This window comes from Anopheles maculipalpis, chromosome 2RL, assembly GCF_943734695.1.
Source record: "Anopheles maculipalpis chromosome 2RL, idAnoMacuDA_375_x, whole genome shotgun sequence".
NCBI classification, from domain to species: Eukaryota; Metazoa; Arthropoda; class Insecta; order Diptera; family Culicidae; genus Anopheles; species Anopheles maculipalpis.
This window is the reverse complement of record NC_064871.1, coordinates 87,024,488-87,048,021: the sequence shown is the minus strand read 5'-3', so window position 1 is coordinate 87,048,021 and position 23,534 is coordinate 87,024,488. Positions and strand designations below refer to the sequence as shown.

The following is a 23,534-nucleotide window of genomic DNA, read 5'->3' as shown; positions in this document are numbered from 1 at the left end:
TAAATAAGATTTTTTTAAATTTATTTTGAGTATGATGGAGTGCGCCGTATCGTCATAAGATATTTTTTAGTATTTGTTTAAAAATACATTTTATAAAAACGATCGACGATCGTAAATATCTCTCTGGCTCCTAAAATTACTCCGAGACACTTTTCATGTTCAGAAGTATTTTTAATATTTTTAAATACATTTCGACTATAAAAACGAAACAAAACATACTTAAAAGATAGAGATATTTATCAAATTAAAATAAAACTTAAAAAATGAAAGATTTCATGAACGAATAATTGAAATTTTGTCTGAAAAAAATAAAAAACTGTTTAATGTGCAGTGAACAAGGGTAAAAGAAGTTTTATTTTTCATCCTTGTCGAGTGGATTTTCCGATAAATGCGATTATCGGGGCATAATTTTCTCAAACTTCAGCCTTCTGCCCTTCCCCATCCGCAGCTGTTGTTTCTTGTTGCAAAATACTTTGCTACCGCTTCACACACACACACACACAAGCATACATCACCGTGGTCGATGGTCGTATTGATCCATATTTATGAAGCCTATACAATTTAATTATTCTCCACAAAATGTTCTCCGATCGACCGAGCCCGTTCGGCTCGACACAAACAGTGGGCCGGCATTCCCTAATCCGGACTTTTGAATTTTTTTCTCCACCCTCACCGTGATATCATCGAACCACCACCCCTCCCCCAATCGGCCTAAGTCAAGCCTTCAGCTTCATAATTTGGAATTATCTTTCCCAAATAATAACCTCAGCATTATTAAATCTAAGCTTGCCTCCCGGTGACTCACCCGCAAGGGATCAAGAAAGAGAAGGAGGAGGAGAGATAGCGAAGAAGAGGAAGAGCAAAAAATCCAAGGTCTACGCTGATTTTATGAGCCACCAAAGCCCTGCGTTAGGCTTACGTGCTGCATTGGCCCGGCAGTTGTCTTTCCTTTGTGTATTTTTACTCTACGAGTCAATTTAAATTCATAAAAAATGCAAAACGAATTCTTCAGCCGATATTCAGCTGAAACGAACGGGAAAGCCTTATCACTCCATCCATGTACCCCAAACATGCACACTTATATACACGTCTGTTCAGAAAAGCTAAATCTCGTCCTGAGCCCATCAAGGACGCTCTATGTGAGTGGCATCGACTTATGATAAGAGAGGTCACGAGAAGAGGGCTTTTGCTCAGTAAGCTTCTAGCCGGATTCATTGGGGATATCTTTCACAGGAGTCTCTACACCGCGGTGGGCAGAGGACAAGGGTGTGGGAGAGCAGAAAAATAAAGCATCGACAAACAAAGTTCCCTATCCCAAAAATGAGGGAAAATTTGTGCAAACTGCGACTGTTGTGTTCGCGAGGTTTGGGGCAAGTTCGGCGAGCACACAGTAAACACCCCGAAACGACGCGAATTCAAAGAGAATCCCGATAAAAATGTGAACCAAACCCGGAGGGGGAACATGATCGAGATTAGAAGCCGGCATTTTCCATCTCACACACACACAACTCCAGAAGTCGCGGGAAAAGAATTACGGCTGCTGAATATTAATTTTTTGCCGAATATGTCACCAGTTTTTAAGAGGAAGTCGACGAATCGCTTACTGGGAACAGCGGCCGGATAGCCCGTTGGTAGGCGTGGAAGGAAACACGGAAGTTGTGAATTGCAAGAAAAAAGTGTTGGTATGAAAATATGTTTCCCTGTTGTTGGGTGGAAAATTCTGGGAAGGCATTTCATTCTTGCACCGTACAATATTTGCTGAGCTTTCCATCAAACCGTTGTCAATGTTTTGATGATTCGGGTGGAAAATAGTTACAAGACGATTGTCACGGAATGGTGATGCATTGTGACGAAGTAAAACCGGGTTGCTGATGAAACACATTTTGCCTTTTTATACTTAAATTCATTTACGAGCGGAAACGCTGTGGTCGAAATGAATCTTGTGGAAAGAAAGTGGGTTCGAGAAACAGATCGTGTACCATATGTTATCCACAAGGTACAAGGAAAAGGGCACAATGGTTCTTGAATGAGTTGTTCTACCGGCCTGTGATTGAAAATGCACATGTGGAGGTAAGGATTTAATATCTGCTCTCCATCAACACTCATTTGTCAGCAGTTTTGGCATTAAGCTGTGAGAGTGAAAGGACTGCTTTTATTACGACTTACAAATAATAGACCCTAAAAGCAATAAATATGCCAACTTTACCAGAAAAAGAGGATTACAGTGACATAGCATATGTATTGAACGACAAGAAATTTGTTAGAAGTTGATAATTAAAACGTGGTTCGCATATTCCTCACATTGTGAAGCACTTTCGTGATCTTGACAATCTACCGTTTGTCCAAACTTAGCGCCATAGAATTTGGGAGAACACAATTTTTTTTATTGAAGTTTACTATCTGATAAAAATCTCTTCTGTTCATGGAATAATGTCTGAAGTTCAGGAATACTTTAAAATCCAAATCCTTCTTCGAGCGATTAGTGTGCTCTTGAAGAACTTAGCAGTGAACTTAAAATAAATGAGACATGAGACAATCATTATCAATCAATGTCAAGTAAGTAGAGCGGCTCTCCAGCCATCAGAGTTTATTGGTTGGTCGTGGATATCATCCATGTTAAATACTAGCAAAACATTTTTCGTCATATCCACGATACTTATTGTCGTTTCGTCAACTGAGGTTGAGGATTACGCAACTGAGATCGTTGCTCTGGATGGCACATACTGACCTACGGACGAGAGGAGCGCGACGAAAAATCGATGGTACTGTACTGTTGAGGAATCCAACGACGAAGGCAAGTTTGGCGTTTAGGTCTTATATTCCAGGATACGATCCCAGAAGCGTAGAGCAGAGCACTTAAATGTACGTTGAATGCCAAGGATCGGGTCGAGAAAGACCTTCACAGAACTTCCGCGTAATGTGTGTATGCCAATACTACCAAATGGTCCTTGACATTATCGCACCACGACATGATCGAGCTGTTCCTCGAAAGACGCCACGCCAAGATCTTGAACGTAATATTTAGAAGGTCCTCTGGCGTACAGAGTTGATGGAAAATGTTGGCTTCATCCGCATATAACAGAAAATTGCCACCTTCAACCTTCATGGTGGCACCATTGACAGTTCTATCTTCAAAAAATGTTATTCGTTTTTATTTACTTTTTAGTCGGCAGCTCAGAAGTCCAAGACCTTTTTATAAACAATCATTGCCAAAAATCACACTGCTTGTTTCAAGCGTACCTTAATCCAATAAAGAATGATCTTCCGTTTCTTAAAAAAGCCATCTAAGATTCATTATCCCTTTTTGTGACCGTCCACGGATTCATATATAAATCACCTTTATCCTATCTCCATTTCTGAAACCCATCAACCACATCCCGGTGCTATCATGACGCTGCACTTGAGCTTCAAAAACCCGTCCAACGGTACACCGAAACGAATGGTCATTTCTCCCGAGTGAGTGGTTATAAAAACCACCAACACCCCCCCAGCAAAGTGTTAAAAAGTTATGAAAGAAAACCAAAACGAAAAATCTCGGTATCAGTTTTCTCCACGTATGAAACGTATGATGAATGGGGCATTGAAAGCGCACTGCCACATGCCACAAAGGAAGCGAAAATGTGCGTGTTGGGAGCCTTTTTGCACTCCAAAGCTTGATCACCTCCGTGGGATGGTAGCGAGACGGCGAGATGGCGAATTACGATTAATGGACCGGGAAAAGCAGGGTAGGGCAAAAAACTTTCCCACCTTTCCTTAACCCGGCGTAATGATTTGCGGTCAAAAAGATAGTCATACAACGGTTGATACGGTTGGCTTTCCGTTGGCTGCATCCACACGCGCACATACCCACAAATGCAAGTTTATTATATTTTGCCATAAAATTTTGATCACCGTGTCGTGAAGCGAAGCGCGGCGAGTGGTGTTCCATTTGTGCTGCTTTTCCCCACAGTGGCCATAAAAATAATGCACTTCTCGGATAGCGTCGTGGCGAACGATACAATACGGCAGAAAGTTGCGCTTTCACTGCCGCCGGGTTTCCACGGAGTGCACAAGAGCAGCAAACTTTTCCACTTCCGGGACACGTACCCATGGTGGGGTTTGGGAGGGGGCAGTGTTGAAAAACTGACGAGTGCAGCGATAGCGGAAATCGCGAATATTCACCAAGAAAAATGAGGTTCTATATCTGTTTCTGGCTCGATTTTCATAATGCTCGATTGTAAGCATTTTTTCCCTCGGCCGACAGCTCATTTTCCGACGACTGGGCCCCGTGGATAGTCTACTTCTTTATCTTCGGCTCGGCTCAATAAGCGGGAGATGGTTTGCCACTTGAGCAGAGAAATGTCCGTGTTGGTCGTGTTTTGGGATGGTCTTTTTAAAGCTCCCACCAACTAGATTGATGGAGTGAGGTTTGAACTTTGAACACAATTTGAGACGCCCTTGGACTGTAGACGGCTCTGATCATTTTGTTCTGATCACTTTTTTTCGAGAGTTTTCAAGGGCGGAGGGAAAAAACGATAAAATTCAGACGAGACTTGTGGAAATTTAAAAAAGAACCAAGCCTAGACATAAGGGCGCTAATGTAACCAACTGAACGTTATCGGCTGAGTAACCCTTACGTGAAGGGAAGCTTTTTTTATGTTTAGCTAACAACAAGAAATCAAAAATAATGTTGATTAAAATAACAATTAAAAAAATTGGAAATCGAATTTAAAGAAAAAAAAGACAACATAGCAACATACTTCAATCCAATTTAATGAAACAAAATCACAAAAAGAAATGAAAAAATTAAAGAAATTCAAAGTGGAAGAGTAAAAAAGCAACCCACAATGTATTCAAATAAAAAGTAATATAGTCAAACAAAAAGTATATGCCATACATTGTTGAGGAAAAAACCAAGAGAGAGAAGAAATAATCTAAAAATTAAAAAAAAATATAGAAAGAAAAGAAAATCTTTTCAGCCTAGCATACGTCAAATCAATATTATAAGACTCAATTTACATTAACTCCAATTTTCTGACATGATAAGCGAAGAAAATGCAAATATTGAACAAATTAGGCAACATATCTAAAACAACAATGCTTATAAATGTTTGCTGCAAAAATATAAAAAAGATTTAACTAATTTAACAAAAGTGTTTTTAGAAAAGAGGAAAAAAATTCAAAGAAATCTAATACAAAATGCACAAAATCGAAATCTAAAATTAAATTTGAAAATCTTAACTAAAAAGGGCTTAACAGATTTAGAAATAAAAGAAAATCTTATTTTAAAGTCAATGAAAAACAGCTAAAGCAAGAAAATAAAAGAACAAATAAAAAAAGAAAAAGAGTTTGAGCCATGGCCTAGTTTAAAATAAAACAAAACAATTTAAGAAATCCGCACGAAAACATACAAACCTCTTCAAGGGTTAAGCTATTCTTTTCGAAACAACATTTTCCAGACGATGGCTTAACTTCTTTCTCCGTCAACTTTCCACTCATAATACACTTAACGCAAAAGTTACTTTGTCTTCATATTCAATCATAAGTTTTTTTTCTTCTCTCAACCCTCTCTGCTTGCTTCTCTGGGGCTGTGTTGTCTTTCTCTTTACAATGTACCACACCACACGTGATCCTCCTCGGACGCGTCTCGTTCCATGATGACAACACCACGGCTGGTGAGTGAAACGCCGGAGACATGAGCCCTGCCCGGAAGGGAAAGTTTATCGGGGGCTTTTCAGGCAACCCTGCCAGTTGCCAGATGAACGGCTCGGTTGGAACGTGATCTTCCTTTCCGGATATCCGTCCTCCGCACCACGGCGGCCCTCCAGCACCGTGTTCAGCGTGCTAAGAACCTCGGCACACTCGAAGGACAACAAATTTTCGGACGGTCATTTCCCAACCGGACGTCCGAAAGCGAAACACTGTTTTCAGTGTCTCGAATGTGTTCGCTGTGAGTGGGACTGTGTGTTGCATTTGTTCTTTTTTGCCGTTCCCGTCCACTTAATTCGCCACTATTTTTGGAGGCTCTGCTGGGGCGGTTCTCCTCCGGCGTTTTTCTCATGGTCGTTAAAACTTTAGCTTTTTTCCTTCGTGCCCAAAACGAAAAACTTTAACACTGTTGAGATGATTTTCTTGCAAAGAAAACGAGAATAAAAATCACTCTGCCCTCGCAACACCCGGAACGGGTAAAAGCTTTGTGCATTTGAGCTTGGCATAAAAAAAAAGCACAAAGGAGAAAAGTTTTGTTTCCCTCAAAAATCAGCGCCCTCAAGGCCCGTTCTTCGAGCCCCCATTATGGTGCTTAACGAACGAGAAGAGTTAAAAAAAAAAGTACGAGTCAGGATCAATGATAACGACTCTTGCCCGATGGTGGCGCTTGGTTTTGTGAACTCAACAGCAGCCCCAAACCAGCTGGGCTGCGAAAAACTGATATCAAACAGCAGTTCACTTTTAATGCATCAACCTGGTGCAGCAGCTTTTCACGGGAAGTCTCAAACTCACCGAGGTGGCGGTAATGCCGGGAAGAGCAGCGAATGATTATTGCAAGCGATAATGATGGGATGTAGGAAGGTGGGAGCTTAAAAATAAGGTACAAACTCCTGCCGTCAATGTTGATTACCGCACCGAGAAAGGAGGAGTTTGCTCTCTCTATCTTTCTCTCCCTCTCTCTCTCTCTCTCTTTCTCTCTCTTTCTCGTCAGGAACCAGTAAAACCCACAGTTGAATGGGATTTGATTGGAAAAATTGAGCTCTTTTTGTAGTGCTCGATTTTCAACGAAACGAAAAAGAAGGATTTAACGGACTTTGTGAGGACGCACAACTTTGTTTGTTCGACTTTCAAACTCGTCAAACCATTGTGGAGTTTAATGTAAAGTTTTGCACACACACACACACACACACAAAAGAAAAAAAGTGGAACAAACTATTTCAGTGCTAACGCTGTGCAGAGTTAAAAATTCTTGCTCTGAAGCAAGGAGATGCATTGGCAACAGCTTGTAGCTGATAATTTAACGCTACGTTTTGGCAATTTTAACTATAAAATTGAAGGAGAAATGATTTTAAGAACTATTTGAACGATTTATTGAATTTCTGATCAAATTTTGTTGAAGGGGTCTCTTATGACTTCAGGTTGAAAATTTTAGCCAGCTTCTGTCAAACAGTCATGCAGTCATAAAGAGTTTTTTCGAAACAGGTAAACGCATACCTAAGCGTTTGAAATTTGATGTAGCTATTTGACAGATTGGTTATCATAAACATACAATATTTTGGCAATAATTAATGGGTTTAAACCTTAATGTCTCTCTATACAAAATGACCAACTGGGTATGTATGTTTCAGTTTTTTGGTCGACAAAAAATTAATGACTAGCTTCATGGAGAGCAAGCACGAACGTAACCGTGGTTCGAAGTTAGTTTGAGTAACTAAATTCAATATATCATAAATATAAAAGCATATATTGTAATTATGATCCTTTCAATTCGTTTTATTTTCCATCCACTGAACACACAGTATTACACAAAAGAATAAAACGCGCTACTGACGGCTTTCTGTTAACAGCAAACCTACCCGGCATGCATGTTTTATGGCACGGCATGAAATTCATTTTACAGCCGTTTGGCTGCGCGAAAAATGCCAAGCACACACCAACCAAAGCACAACAACCGAACGACATTCAGTCCCAAAATTTAATTCAGAAAAAGCTCAATTGCACCATTCTCATCACGGGGAGCTTTGCGTGTTGCAGCATAGCGCGTTTCCGTGCTTCCCCCGTGGGTTGGCAAACAATTTCCCGACCCGAAAGGGAAAATAAAACCACCCCAAGAGAGAGAGACAGGAAGAAAAAAAAACACACACACACACCGAGTGAAAAACAACAATCAAACGTCCATTTGGCTTCCGGCGCAACAGGGTGATTCATTTTACACCGGGCACCGCATTTGGCCACGCAAAGGCCACCGCCGCACGCTACGAACAAAGGCATCTCGATGAAAGCGAGCAGCGTTGCTGAGCAGGATCAGCTATTTCTTCTTCTTTTTTGGCTAATTTTGAGGGAGTTTTGAAGAGAAGAAAAGCTTCCGCAAAAATGGAAGATCCTTTACGGCTGCTACAGTTCGTTACTTTTGGCTGTGCTAAATGGGAACGAAACGACACGTGAAGCAATTCAACAATTTACGACGCTCTGTGCTCGGTTTGCTTTTCATGTTTCTAGCTACCGTACCACCTCCTGCAAAACGAGCCAGGAATGGGAATTCCTTAGCGGAAAGGCTCAATTGCAAACACATTGCCCCAGGAACAAAGGCGTATTAACCTCCACCAAAAAAAAAAAGCGGTCTTTACCTTTGCCGGAAAATTCTTTTAGCCAGCTTTGATAACACCCGAACGAAGAGCGAAAAAAGCAAAATCCTTAGTGTGTCCTACTCCAAGTACAGCGAGGAAGCATAAAAATAAAAATCCCCCCAACAAAAAAACAGCTCCCAAAACTCATAACTCGCATCCCGAATCCCCTCCGTTGGAGAGGGGGTGTTACAGGAGGGAACGAGGAAAAAAAACGCACAAAGCAAGGACAATTGGAAGACGAAGTAATCAAAGCACACTTACCTGTACAAGATTTCGGCTCGTCGCTCTTATCAAGGCAATCGAAATTGCCGTCGCAGAATTTTGACGACGGTATGCAGGTCCCGTTGGCGCAGCGCAACTGGGCGATATTACATTTCCCACCGTTGCCACCCGTCGGGTTACCACTTCCGCTTCCACTGCCACTTCCGGTTCCGCTGTTGCTGTTGTTGTTGCCATTGCTGGCTGCGTTGCGTGAGGCTAGTGCGGCCGCTATCGAAGCCGACGATAGGGACGCAATGGCCGTAGCGGCGGCACGATCGCGACCACCGGACTTTGGTCGTGTTTCGGTTGCGTTCGAACCGACCGGAGGCAGCTGGCTGGCTAGCAGCAGTGCCACCAGCAACACTGCCACCACACACTTCTTCCACCCATCCATCCGGGAGTCTCTCTGTGATAGAAAAGAAAAATGAAGGGAAAAATGTCGTTAGATTGGAAAATTAAAATCACTCGAAACGGTAAGCTCTAGAAGCTTGAAGCCCCCTTTACACATGGTGGAATGCACATTAGTGACAGCGTTCCAGATTGGGTGTTCCTTTTGCTTCTTCTTATTGCTTTACGGTTTGGACAACACGCAGCACAATTTGCTCCGTACTCGAGGTACAGGACTAATGATAGGCTTTATTGCTTTTGATGTAAGGAAATTACCACCGTGGATATGATGACGCAGCGAGGGCCCGTTTAAACTTCAATCAGCGGTGTTACAAAGGTCCTTGAGATGGTGTTTGATCGTTTACACATTTGAATGTTTTTCTTTCTTTCTTGCATTTTAGACAGTTACAGCTACCATCAACAATATCTTTCTATTGATTTTCAGTCATCATTGAGCGAAGACTGACTTTAATAAGTGAGATGATTTCCTAGTTCCAATGGGCGAAACTCTATTAACAATAAGTAGTTGAAGTCGAACATAATTTAAGAGTAATTAATTTTTATGAAGCACTGGGCGCCTCCATATTATGAAAAGTCAATAAAATTATTTTTTACTTTCGTCATGCAAGTTACAGCGCGAGTTCTAGATAATACTTGAATAGTCATTCGTGTTGTAATATGATAAACGCTAGTTGTAATCATCCTTTTCACAGGAATAATGTTTGTTTGGTCTGTTGTTTACATTTGAAAGCAACTAAGTTTAATTTGAAAGCAATTTTTTGGAAATCAAGGAGTTTCATTTTATAACAGCTTGTAGTTGTTAATTTTGCAAAAACTTTTGGGCTACTTAATCTTTAAAATTAGCCAGGAAAAAAGGAACTTTTTCAAAGAATAATTAAATTATTCAATTACCATACCTTAAGCGAAGACTGTTTTCTTTGATTTCACACGTAAAAACGTTTTCTATCGCTAATCAATAATTATAAGAATGAGTTAGAAGATCAACCCCTACGAACAAAATCTCACTTCTTGCTTTAGTAAAAAGCACTTTCTCAACTATAATGAGCAGTTAGATTTAGTTCTAGAGACCGGATTAATAATATCTAAAATATAAAATGTATTGTAGTTACGAGTCGTCAAATTTATTTTATTTTCCTAGAAAATTGTAATCAACATACAGTGTTTGAACAACACTTTCGGAAGTGTTGTGGTCCTTCCGTGCGTTAATCGCACGGTTGATCGCTTGAGAGATAAGTATACCATGAAGGTGTGGCTAAAAGGTATAAGCTTAGGAAGAAAGGAATATGGAGAAAGATTCAATCCAAACCGAAAGCTCGCATAAGGTACAACGTAGAAAACTCAGTAATGAAGTTGTTATAAAAAAATCCCAATTAATTCGGAACACGTGGCTCACAAGAAAGTGATTGCGATTTGCTTGAAACATACAGCGATTTCGTTTTTATGCAACCATTTTTACATAATGCCAAACGTCAAAATTTTTAGTTTAGTAATTACTATCAGTTTTGATGAAAAAAAATCTTGTTTAGTTTTGTCTCAATTTTATTTAAAACTAATTAGTAAGATCCGGCTGTCAACGATAGCTACTAGGCGCCTCCATCGATTAGAAAATGTAATATATTTGCTCTATATTTTCATCTCTTATCTCTAACGAGAACTTCACCCTAATATGTTGATAAACTTTCCAATCTCTTACTACACCAAAAATACCACTAATTACGACGGACGAAACACTCGACCCTACGTGTAAGCGGACCTTTCACGCCCGAAAGATCGTACGAGTGATAATTCCACTCAGCAAATCAGGGTCCGAAACGTGTTCGCTGTGTATTGCCTCTCTCTGACCACACCACCATTCGCACAGCACAAGAAAGCGTCCTGTTGCGTCCTACACCCACTAGCAAAAGGACACTTCGACACCAAGAAAAGCAATTTTACAACAATTCCCCCAAGCGCGCCGGTCGGTGTTGTGTGGCACAAGATGAAGTTGCCATCCGACGACCGTACGGACGCGGAACGCTCGAGTGCCTTTTTGAAGGATCAATATTTCCGCCGACAGTTTGCTTCGTCGATATCGCACCGACTTTTAGCACACGCACGTGCCAAAGTTGACGTGTATTGATTACCGAACAAAACCGTCACCCCGTTGCTAATGCTGCTACCCTTATGAAGGGTACTTAAATCCCGCCCCTCTCTGTAGCTTAAACCTCAACAACGAAAGCTGCCTCAACAGCAGCAGCTAAAGATATTTCGGTCTCGGTCAAGAGGGTATCGGTGTGGATTAGCAGCTAAAATTGATTCCCACGAAAACACGTACGACTTTCCTCCCTTGGGCCGTGTTGCAGCTGCTGCTTTTTTTCACTCGTCGATTTTCACCGGCTCCTTCTTGACAGATTTAATTTGGGTCAAACTACCACTTTAAATGACGTCAAAAGCATCCTCAAATTTTAAGCACGCTGTAGTGTTGCTGTGCTGTGCGGCGCTTGTTCAATAGCAAATTAAAAGCTGCCACTCTCTCTTTCTCTTTCTCGGTCCACTTGTTCCACCTTTCTGCCACTTCAGCTGCATCGTCTGATGAGCTTTGTTACCGTGGTAGCCCAGCCCTGCATGGGGGGATGGGTGTCAATTTTTCTTTCCATCATTTGCAGATCACCGTCAAAGTCCTGTACGTTGCAGCGTAATAGAAAATGTGTTCTCTGCACGCTGCAACTGACACTGGACTGACACATTGTAATAGCAGCATTTAGAGGCAAATTGAGTGGAATGGTTGCTTCTGCACAATGGCTGCTCACAATCGGCGAACCACAAGTCGAAGGAATTGAAAGGGTTTTTGTGGTGACAAATCAATTGAATTCTAAAAAAAAATTGAATTGGGAGAAATTTAACATTGTTGTATACAATCAATAAAGTGAAATTTTCGGTAAAAGACTCGAATATACAATATTGTTTTCGCAGCACTGTGAGATGTCTGTGTATTTTCTAAGTGGTCAAAAGTTATTCGATAAACAAATTGCAACTTATTGCTTAAAATAATCTTTTTTTAAAAGGGTAAGGTGTTGTCACACAAGGATCGTCTTTTACTTGGCTTAAAAACCTGATAGGTCACGACATCTCATCTGTCGCTTACTAGACTTTCTGATACCACATAGTTGAAAAAGTCAGTCCTCACTAAGGGAGCACGATCTGGATGACATTTTTGGTTCTTCACAGCACTGATCACAGCCATGTGAAGACCAGCACCGTTGTCGTCACACCACCGGGTTCTCCTAAATCCGGGCTTTCATAGGTTCTTACACATCAAACAGGACATGAAAAATGAATTAAAATCATTCGAATAAATGAGCCTTGATTTGGCCCCGCCAAATGATCGACTTTTTCTTAAGAGTACCGATGGTCTACGCCCGCGACAAGGCTTCTTTTGAATATGTGTCAAGGGCTACGGGCCCTTGATATCGTCCGAGTTACTCAGCCGTCTGTTTACGGAAAATGACAAGTAACATTCTGTCATTAATGCGAGTGCTTGTTAGCTGGGAAGAGAGGAATCAATTATAATTTTTTGTCATATTTTTTATAACTAATCCAACCATTTTTGACCAAAATAAAAACATATTGCCCATCACTCTTCGATATTTTCCGGCACATATTTATGGTTCAAAGTATAATAGCAGATTGGGCCTGGAAATGACATACAATTTTTGTATATCAACACATGTTCTAGATTTACCAATTCAACGTATTGCGTTAAAAAAATATTGCTTACTCCGGCTTCCTCTAACTTCATGAGAAAATTTCAATTTTGATTTCATGTTCCCAATAATTGTTAAAATAATATACTTTCACCCATACACTCTATCCGGTGCTAATTATTTCCCTGCATACCAGGAAACCATTTTCCGATTTATCGTTTTTACTATCGCATTAGTAAAATTCTACTTACTATTCCAATGCTTACGCAGCCATTTGTTGGCCAAATAAAAGCTTCAAAAAACCGGCAGCCCAACTGTGCTAAAAGTCCTAAGAATTCTTCCATATCGCCTCAAATACTTCACCAAGCCGTACGGGCAGCACTCTGAATGCCTTCATAATCCCACAAAATCCGTACCAAAGTCATCCATTTCCATACACCGCACCGCAAACCGCCCCACGCATCCGGCCACCACCATCGTGATCAATCACGTCAGTCGCTGGTTATGAGATATTTATCATTCAATTAGCGATCGATCCCTAATCGTGGGAACCGATTGGAAAACGTTTACCCGGAAAAATCAATCAAACTAATTAAATTTTGTACCCGAAACAAAGCTTCCTTAGCGCCCCAGCACAGCGGTGCTGCCCTTCTCTCTGTCTGCTTTTACCGAAAACTAGCCACAAAATCCTAACTCGCGTTATCCTCCCTCCCCCCCCCCCCGCGGCAAAACGCTCGCTCCGTTCAATGCATTCCACGGCACGGTTAACGATTTTCACCCACCGAGCTTACCACCAGCGCTGGTGTAACGGTGTGCTTTGGCTGGGGATGAGAAATTGTCTAGCAGTATGTGTGTGCGCGTGTGTCTCTAGCATGGAGAAGTGAAAGTCCGCGCACGTTGCGAAAACTTTATCACCACTCATCTGCGGCATATCGAACGCAAACCGCATCAAACGCTGTTTATCATCGTTCGCTCACTTACAAAACACCCGCAAACCGTCTCACCTTACCTCCAAAAAACCTGGTACACCCACCAAAGGAGAAGCATAAATCATTACGCACTCCTCTCTGCGTCCCTCCACCGTAGAAGAAACAAAGGGCCCCTACCTCCACCGGCGAAAGACGATATTGTGTCTATTAGCTTATTTTCGAGTGATAATATTATAACATTGGAGCATCGATTTCTTCTCCTCCACCTCCAGGATTATATTTGTGATGGTGCCATGTGCGTGCTGGCGAAATCGCGCAAGAGATGTCATCCCTGCTTCATCCCGAATGGCGAGACCTGAGCGAGAATCGATTTGGAACGAACGAACGGGATGGTTCATAATTAATTTCGTCCTACTTAATGTTCCTCGCGAAAGGATTACGCCAATCAGGTTCGGATGTTTGTGTGTGGGGAATTCCTTTGTGCCTTTGTGCTTTGGAAGTTTTTTATTTTTTTTGGGGGCAGAAGAATTAAAGTGGCCCGGTGATAAATGGGACTTGAACCAGAGAATCAGGGATGCTCTAATAAAGCAAGTGTCGTCGAGTGGTGGTATGTTTTATCGCACAGCATTAAGCTTATTGGAGGTTAAGTACACTTAGTTTGTTTTGCTCTGAAGAGGTGTTAGCCTTCGTTTCTTTTTCTATTCAAATTTATTGAGAGATATTTCTGAGAAGTGGTGAAGCACATTTATTTTGCATTGTTTTTTTTTAATTATCGGAAAAAATTAAAGACACATGAGGGACTTAAACGCCCAAATTTAGACAAGCCAAATTCGAAGATAATGGCTCAGTTGAATTGTAGGGATTTACAGATTAGAGATTGAATTTACAGATTAACAGATTGAATACAAAATAAATCTAAACAGAATGTGGTAAAAAGACAAGAGTAAAATTACGGAAAAAATCATTTAACAATTCATCAAAACGGATCAAAAATTAAGTATTAAACTGTGGAAGAAATGTTGCCCAAAACCAAACCACATGAAATATGATATCTTCTAAAAAAATTAAACAATCCTCAATACTACCGATTTCCATACCTTTATGACTGCTTGCTATGCATCGAAGATGTACTCCCGACCAAACGCTCGCACAAAGTTTAGATTGATGAAAAAGATTTGTCAACCGTTCAAAACTAGAACGTCACAAAAACAAATCTTCACACACGAATTGTACACGAATTTTGGGCGTTTTTTCCCCTCACTTCTTTCCCACCAAGCCTCTCCAAGCGCCACTTCCTACACAGAACTCACTTCCTATTTTCGCTGGAGGATTTATGACCCTTTCAAACACCACTCATCACCTTCCCTCGTCAGCGCTCATCAACTACTGCACGGCATCATAACAATTTCACCAACACTACCACTGAACCGTACACACACACACACATACCGTGCCACCCGAACCCGAAAAGTGCATCTCCAGCGCATCAGGGCGCCCAGCATGTGTCGGATGCAGCATAAATTATGCCATTCGGCAGCTGGACGATAAATCACCCGTGCCGGAATTCCATCTGTTCGAGAAGCGGTGGCACAACACACTCGAAACGCCCGATGCTGTTCGCGCCAACTGCACCACTGCCTGTCGGGCAGCACCCTCCAAAAGGGGCACGTGTGTGTTTTTCTTTCCGTTTTATTTTATTTAAAATTTAAAGTAAAGCTTATTCTCCGACATTTTTCGCCTCACAACCACTGTCGAATGGATTCCATCACGGCAGAATCGTTTGCGGAAAACCAATCCTCTGCGTTCTCGCAGTGCGATCAATTGTTTGAAGATCCGGGAGCTTTCTTCCTTCGGTACACCGTCCACTAACACTACATTAAACGCACAAAAACACCCTAGGTGACACGTGTGCTAACTGTGTGGGTCGAAAATACAAATTATTTGAGCAATGCTGGTACACCAGTACACCGGAAAATCATCGTCGATGGTGCAAAAATAACACTCCGCAGCAAATCTCGATTCACAGGACGGTGGCTGGGATGAACTTTTTTGCCACATATCTCCCAGGCACAGCAAAAAAAAGTCCCTTTTGTTTACGTCCGCCGTACGGGACAGTACGGCGTCACCGAGTGTATGTGTGTGTGTTTGTAATCGATTTCGCGGGATACACGGTCGAGTACGGAACAAAACCTCGAACGGACTCGTACGCCCAGCACCGAACTCGAGCAGCGTCAAGCGAGGACTAAAAGCGCCAATGTCGACTTTTCCCTGTCAGGGGTGGCAATTTTCCGATTTGAGCTACCGTGGTGAGAGAGTGTGTAAGTGTGAGAGAGCAAGAGAGCGCACGTAACGAAGCATATCCTGGAGAGAGCGTTCTTCGGGGGAAAATGGGCCCGAAGACAGCATGTTCGTGCAGTTTTTTGCACTTTGTTTCGATTTTTTCCGCCCGGAAATTAAGGAATGCTTTCGAGAACAACGCAGCATCAGCAGCTATAGCGAGTAGGATTGTTTTATTTTTCATCTTTTTCATTCTTTTTTGAGTTTTGTACAATAGATTTTGTAGTATCTGACAAAACAACACAAACAAGCAAACAACAAGGATTTACAAGAAGCGTCCTAGTTTTGTCTTTAAAGAATGCTTGTTTAATTGTTGAGTAGTAGTCGCAGTCGTATTCGTAGTACTTATCTAAGCTTTGGTGCCTAATCGAAGCTTCAAACTATCAACATTCCAATAAAGGGATCCACGGGGTCGATGACGAAAGCAATTCTTAATTTGTTCGATTTTGCCTGTCTCTCTTTGCATGCAGACATGTACACAATTGCTTAACCCATCCCAAAAACAAACAAAAAAAACTATAAAGAGCAAACTATGACACACATTTGCACTCGTACCGAAAAAAGGGCGCAAAACCGCTCGAAGGTCACATGGGTGCGAATAACGAAAAAAAAAAAAGAACTCGTGCTGCTACATATTACTTCCGGTGCGGAAAAGCAAACGCATCAAAATGAACGACAAGAGCCAAACAGCAGACGAACCCTTCGGAAATTTGCTGACTTGGCGCATACCGGTGGGGGGTGCTATTTGATCATCTTTTACAGTATGGGATGAGCAAAGGTTAATCGACAAAGGAACAAAACAGAGAGCAAAAAAAAATCACCCTGCAATATTGAAACACCAAATTCGTGGTGCACCATTACTAGAGCGAATCGAACGAACCAAACTGCTTCAACATAAACTCCCAAAAACGCCACCACACTCAACAGCAACAAGTACCGTGAAAGGTAATGCCGTCGGGCTATTACCATTACCGAGGGCGCGTAGGACTACACTTTACAGCAAGGAGAGAAGAATAGCAAATAAAAAAACAGGACAACGGGAAGGTGTGAATGGTGCAAGAGTCCATGGAAAAGCCGGGTCCACGCTTTTTGGTTGCGTTTGCTCTTTCATTTTCCTCCGAGGGTTTTGCTCACGGTGGGCTTCCACTGTAAGTTATTGGTCCTTTTCACGCGCGATAAAATCTCAAGATTGCACCGCGTTCGTCCGTTCTTTTTTTTTTTTGGTCGGCCGTCAAGATTGGACGTCCTTGATAAAGGGAACCGAGAGGAGCTCGGGCCGTTTAATTTTATTGTGAAATTTGCTATAATTTTTTAACAAATTTATCATCTGTTGGTTTGGGTGGGAATTGGAGCGTTACGCGCCTAATATGACTTCATTTTGTGCCAGTTGTCGAATAGAATTGGATTTTTGGTGTGAATGTGGGATATTAGTTCCCAATAGGGAGGGTTCAATCGTTGGTACAATGCTTCTGTTGTTTATGAAGCATAACATTTTACGTTTAAGCCGAATTTCCACATGGTGTTTATAACAAAATTTAGTTATTGGCGCAAAAAATCTTGGTTACTGATTTAAAAGGGTTGCATCAAAACTTGATTCTACAACAAACTGTGTGGCTGGGAAAAGTATGTTCCTTAAAAGAATTACTTCTTTTAAGGAACATATAAATATTACAGTGGTTGAATCACGCAAGGATCTAAGCCTTATAAGTCGTATGTCAGTTAATGTCCTTGAGCCTCTCTGGGTTCGGTCAATTCTCGAATATACCGTTCTGAGTTGGTCGCCGGCTAGCATCACCAAATTGTCGACACTCTGCTGCCCCTATGGAACCATAGAAAGTTGTTTGTTATTTGACAGATTTTTATTGTGAATGTCAACAAATTTTTATTCGCTCTTTTGAATGATTCGTCTACTTTGTTTACTAAGTCAATAAGGATTAAACAATATTCGATTTTTTTTTTAAATTATCGAATTCCTACAGTGGGGTCTATGATGACTACAGGCAGATGACTTCCAACGTTTGTTTTTTGATGTATTGATTTGACAGATCAGTAAACACAGATCAGATCAGTAAAGATTTGATAGATCAGATCAGTAAAGCATGATAAACTCCCATACAAACCTCTGCTTCAAAAATGGCTCCCATAAAAAGTCTGTCAAAACCCCCACAAAAACGCGTGTCAAATTAATTTATATCGTTGATAAGAGCTGATCTTGCATAAGAAGGTTGAAAAAAAAAAAAACAAAACAACCTTTAACAAAAATTTGACAATACGATTCGGGGCTCAAGCTCATGAGGCCGTCGTCATGCTTAATAATAAATACGTGTATAACAAGAACTACCGCATGAACTTTGAATGAACTATTCTTATAACAAGATCTAAACTTTTCCAATCAGACACCCAGCAATTTAGCGTGGCGTAATAAACTCAACAAAAATGGTTTAAACGTGATCATATGCCGTAAATCGGGGAAGTTTTTCATACCGCCTACACGTTAATGAAATCGTGTTATGCTCATGTTAAATTAAATATTCCAACTAATGACTGCTTGTGCCCTGATGTTATTGCAGGAGATTCAAAAATATGTACCGGGACATTCGAGTTAAAACTAACCTTAAAAACCTAATCTTTCTTCGATTCGAACAAAGGATTTGGCTTTACCGAGAATTAAATTTGATTTATTCCAAGAAAGTAACACAAAATCAGTCAAACGAAACTTCTACAAAGCACTAAACTATTCATTTCCTCTCAGAATAGAGAAGAAACTCGACATTCTTTTTTCTGAGCAACTATGTGTGTGTGTGTGTGTGTGTATGCGTTAAGAAGAAACGTTACCGTCTCGTCACGTGATGGAATTGAGGAAATCTTTTCCACCGACAAACAAAGTAACCGATACTTACGCTGAAGCACAGTTTCTTCACAGGTATTGCCAGTTCTTCCAACCCATCCCAACGCCCCCTTTTTCCTACAAGTATTGTTCAGATTTATCCTTCACCATGCTTCCTATTGCTTCCCCGCTCTCGTAATGTCCCCGCACGGAAGCGAACCATTTCCGGCGAAAATTTCCGCCCCTTTGCTTCCCACTCCCATTGGCGCTGACAGTCCTGCACACGTTCCGGTAATCCAAGCCGCTTTTCTCTACCGGTGACTCGCTCGCTCTACCGCACACCCGAGTGTTAATGGGATCCGTGCAGCAGGGCGAAGTCCTTCACCTTTGCCGTGGGCTAGTGAAAAGAATGTGTGGGCTTCCCCGTCACGCCAGCGTTTTCGGAGGAAACTGTATGTGGCTTTTCATACTAACTGAAACACACACACAAACACACAGCCACGCTGTTCTTTATAATGCCTTCGCCCTCTTTAAGTATCTGAGATAAAAATCGTGCGACGGTGCGAAACACAAGGCCACACTGTAGGTGAGTACATCCTTTCCCCACAACTACCCACATCCGGTGATCGTATGCCACTCGGCTCGATAACTTCCCTGTCCCATACGGGTTTTTCCTTTTGTGTGTGATACGGTGCGTGCCCGAAAAGCATCCCCCATTGCAAGCGGTCGGTCACTCACTCTGTATCTCAACAAACAAGACTGGAAGGAAACAGTATTCTTGGGGCGAGTTTTCAGAAGTCTGCGTCCAGATCTACGGGTAAGTGTCATCTCACATGTAGTGGGGATCAACACATCCGTGCCATTTAGCAACCAGCTTCCCCCATCTACGGATGATGGTTGCGACGTTTGACAGGGCACGATTTTCATTAGCCGGAGGCGGATTTTCCGGGCTTTTCCAGGGTTCTGTTTGCGTGCGATGGTGGAAGGACACAATGATGTGCTGCCATGTCACATTCTCAAAACGTTCGCGAAGAAGTGACTTCAGATGGTTCACGAATACAAGGAGTGTTTTTGTGTTTCTTTTTATAATTTCAAATAAAATGTAGTGTATTGCTGTTACTAAAGCAAAATAATTTACTGCAAAAATTAAGTATTCATAGGAAAAACATTCCAAAAACTCATAAAAAATCAGTTTTCTTGTTCAGTGAATGCTGTCACAAGCGAATGAAAATTCAAAGAGAAAAGATATGCTACACGCGTGATAAAGAATCAACAACAAATAGCATACATTCCGGCGTAAAAGACAAGTTCCTGCGGGATAAAATTTAAAAATCATTCTGAGCGGCAGTAGCTCTTGTAATTAGGTAAAATACAAGATTCTTCTTGTAAAAATAAATAAAATAAAAACGTATATCAACTAGTTTTGTTACTGATTGTAATAAATTAAAACAAGAAAACTTTCTTTCCACATTATTTGCCACTCGGTGGCGGTTCCATAAAACAATGAACTTTGTAGGATTTGCATTCGATCGAAAAAAAAAAAAAATAAATAATGACCATTTTGTTTCCGTGCAGGAAAACCTCGTGACACAAACTTTGCTCCAAACTAGTTATTTTATTAAATTGAAACTATGCTGTGTCGCGAAAAACTTAACCGGTGGCGAATTGCGGGCGCGTGCGTCTCGTTTACAAACCCGGAAAATTAAAACAAAAACTTGGTTTTCCTTCTTCAGATTCTCTTCCTTCCTTGCTCTCCATACGTGTCCCCGTACCAGTGAGGTACATCTTTATTTCCTGATCTTTCTTGGAGCATACACATACACCCCAAACTCCGAGGTTTTTTTTTTTGCTTTGAAATTTTCTTTAATTCTGTCGCTCGCTCCCTTCATCAGATAGTTCCCCTTTTTCTTGCCAATGCAAACTTTTGGAAGGTTTTTAATTTTTTTTCCTCTAAAGCACAGTAGCAAAGTCCTTAATTACCTTCGCTTAGTACTGGTTCCCTGGTGGTGGCGCACGATGCGGTCACATTTCCGGGTTGACATGCAAATCGAACAAGTCACGAGACTTTTCCACCGGTTTTCCGTGTGTTTTCCGCCAGGTTTTCCTCCTTCGAACGGAGGAAAGAAATAAAGCAAAGCACACAAATCAGACCATCTCCGGGACTGCCAGCCGTGAATCGCGTGCGCTTTAAAGTTGTGACCGTTTGTTTCTTACCGGACCTGCAAAAGCGTGCGTGAGTCGACGCCATCGCCGGCGAAGCATCTCTTCCCGACGGTTCAGAAGTTTCGTGACAGTTGATGGTTGACAGCAATCTGGCACACGTGTGCATGTTTGTGTGAGTGTGTGCGTTTGAGCTCAGTTGGCCAGATGTGTTTGAGCTCACCTGCTGCGTTTTGCGCTACTTGCCTTCGCGTGGTTCATTACAGTTTGACTTATTTAATTAGTCGCAAATTACAACTGCGACGCTCGTTGTTCTAGTTGCCCGTTTCGTTATGGGCAGCCAGTTTTGGCGAGGCGAGGTTTTTTTTTCGGGAGACATTTTCCTCGGTTGCTTTGTCCTTCAGGTGACACCATTAAGCTCATGGCATGAGCTTCGATAGGAGGAAGCTTGTTTCGACAAGCGAGCGTAATCACTGTTACACGTAACATTCAATCAACCTGGCCCAAGCAGGATTAGTTGCCCGGCTATTTGCTGGCTTTAAGTTAAATCATGTTTTCCCATGCTTGTAAGCATGTGTGTGTGTGTGTGCGTCTGTGTTTTCAAGGTTCCCAACTTAGCATCCGGATTATGCAAATGCGTATCGACTTTGTGCTTTTGGGGAGAACATTTTGGTGAAAAGCTACACGGCAATCGTTTACAGGACCTCACCCTCACAACACAGCGAAAGACGAATAGGAACGATTAAGTGAGGTTTCACAAATTTCCCCCTAAAAGAAAAAAACACACACATCCCTCCCCGCCACCCATTGTTTCATCCCTTCCAATGTAAAACACAAGTCTCTGATGGCAGTGAATTGAGTTTGTGGGAGTTTAAGCGATTTTCTAATGCTTGTTTTGGCCAAACATCTGCCTCAGCGCTGGGTGCAAGCGGTTGAGCGAAAAACTTTTTCCGAGAAAATTACCCCATCATGCCAAAACAAGCACATGCACACATTCACTGAAAATCATTCCTATCGAACATTGTGGTCCTCCTGTAAAGTCCTAAGAGTTGAGTTCGAGTGTGCCGCCCATAACTCGGACACCTTCCCAGTCCGGAGCCATCCGAACTACCAAAGTTGTGTTTTATAATCTCTACCACACTCACTCTTCCTTCCCCCCAATCCTACATTGTCCCAAACCTCACTCGGGAGAGGGAGCGGCCAAAGAAAAAGCGTTGGCCCGGCTCCAAGCAGGTGAGATAAACTGCTGAAAATTTTACGAGCTGCCCAAGTTTTGCCTTCCCCTCCTTAATGGGAATGTTTATTTGTGTGCTGCTACTGCAGAGGATTAAACGTAACTCTTTTGGTCCGTGTCAGTGGCTGGGAGTTGGTAGGTGGTTAGAATATGCCGATTAGCTTGTTCCCAACCATGATAAGAACGAGATGCAGAATGAGAAGACGGAAAGCCAAAGCAAAAACAAAAAACAAGGAAAGAATAAACTCATCCTTACCAAAAAAAAAGCAGGTCCTCAGTCAAATGGACGAACAACACAGCATCAAACAGTTCTGGACGGAAATAACCCCGGCTGAATGGGGGGGTGTGGGCGTCTGCTCCATCCATTGCCCGTTACATCCTTTGCTGAAGCTTCTGTTGTTAACCTTTTCGGATTCTTAACCCCTTTCTTCACGTCCTTCTTTGCTCGCCAGGTTAAAAAGCATTTCGGACGAGAATAGAAAGTGCGGCGAGGTTCAGTTTGAGACCATTGCACTTCACATTTTCTTCTTGCCCTTTAAAAAACAAACAAAAGGCATCATTCACTTGAAGCGAAAAGGTCAAACAGCTCGGGTATTTGATATTTGAGATTTACACTTTGAAGATATGGATTTCATCAGCAGCAATGGGAGATTTGTTTTTCTTGTAGAAGAGCTCTTGCACCATAGATTACTTATATTAATCCCAAATTCTTGATTTTATTTTTATGTTTTTCTTTGTCTTTCTCAATCTCTTTTCAATCTATTCATTATAGATTCTTAAATACTCTATTCCCAGGCCTATTCTCGTTTATCATGATCTTGGATTAAATATAGTCGAATACTTAAGATTGATAAGAGATGATTGACTTTTTTTTTACTATTCCAAAGAACGTTGAGTACCACAAGTCTTCTGGAAGTATTATTGAAGATACCGTACCAACCTACCATCCATATACCCCTTCATTAGAACGGCTCCAATTTTAATCTCTGCTGTCATACAATCGAACAATCGATTCATGCTGATACAACTGTCAATTAAGGACTAAATTCCAATTGCAATCTATTTTCCTCCCCGGGAACTAAACGACATCCGAAAATACGATCCTGCTGTCCGACGTCTTTCCCGCCCATGGCTTCCAATTCGTTCCTAAAAGGTATGCTGATGAATCACTATTCATTAAAATGAGCTGACTCTTCGGAGCAAGTTGTCATAACATACCGTACGCAAGCAATGGGGGGGATTTCTCGCCCGTAGTGCACCGGCAGCAAATCACGAAACAAAACCACACAATCCAGCCCTGATGATGATCAATCCTAAAACCCAATATCGATACATTGCTGCTACATGCTGGCACAAGCCCTCCGACAGTGGCATCCGACA

General features: G+C 41.7%; 4 protein-coding genes across 6 annotated transcripts in view; all 4 read right to left on the bottom strand.

Moving 5' to 3' along the window:
* Positions 1 to 23,534, bottom strand: part of LOC126567956 (diacylglycerol lipase-beta-like) — a 300,577-nt gene that overhangs the window by 73,160 nt on the left and 203,883 nt on the right. The window lies entirely within an intron of this gene.
* LOC126567939 (peptide transporter family 1-like) overlaps positions 1 to 23,534 on the bottom strand; it is a 490,614-nt gene that overhangs the window by 284,398 nt on the left and 182,682 nt on the right. The gene's annotated exons all lie outside the window — the stretch shown is intronic.
* The window catches only part of LOC126567830 (uncharacterized), a 206,247-nt gene that overhangs the window by 34,229 nt on the left and 148,484 nt on the right, over positions 1 to 23,534 (bottom strand). For 2 of the 3 annotated variants that reach the window (XM_050224141.1, XM_050224143.1), the window contains exon 2: positions 8,577 to 8,980. In XM_050224141.1, coding sequence (XP_050080098.1) covers positions 8,577 to 8,970 — 394 coding nt within the window. In that variant the 5' untranslated portion in view covers positions 8,971 to 8,980. Of the gene's footprint in view, positions 1 to 8,576; positions 8,981 to 14,693; positions 14,732 to 23,534 lie in introns of those variants that run through there. The other variant, XM_050224142.1, reaches the window with a different exon arrangement.
* LOC126568306 (mitogen-activated protein kinase p38b-like) overlaps positions 1 to 23,534 on the bottom strand; it is a 643,298-nt gene that overhangs the window by 507,721 nt on the left and 112,043 nt on the right. The window lies entirely within an intron of this gene.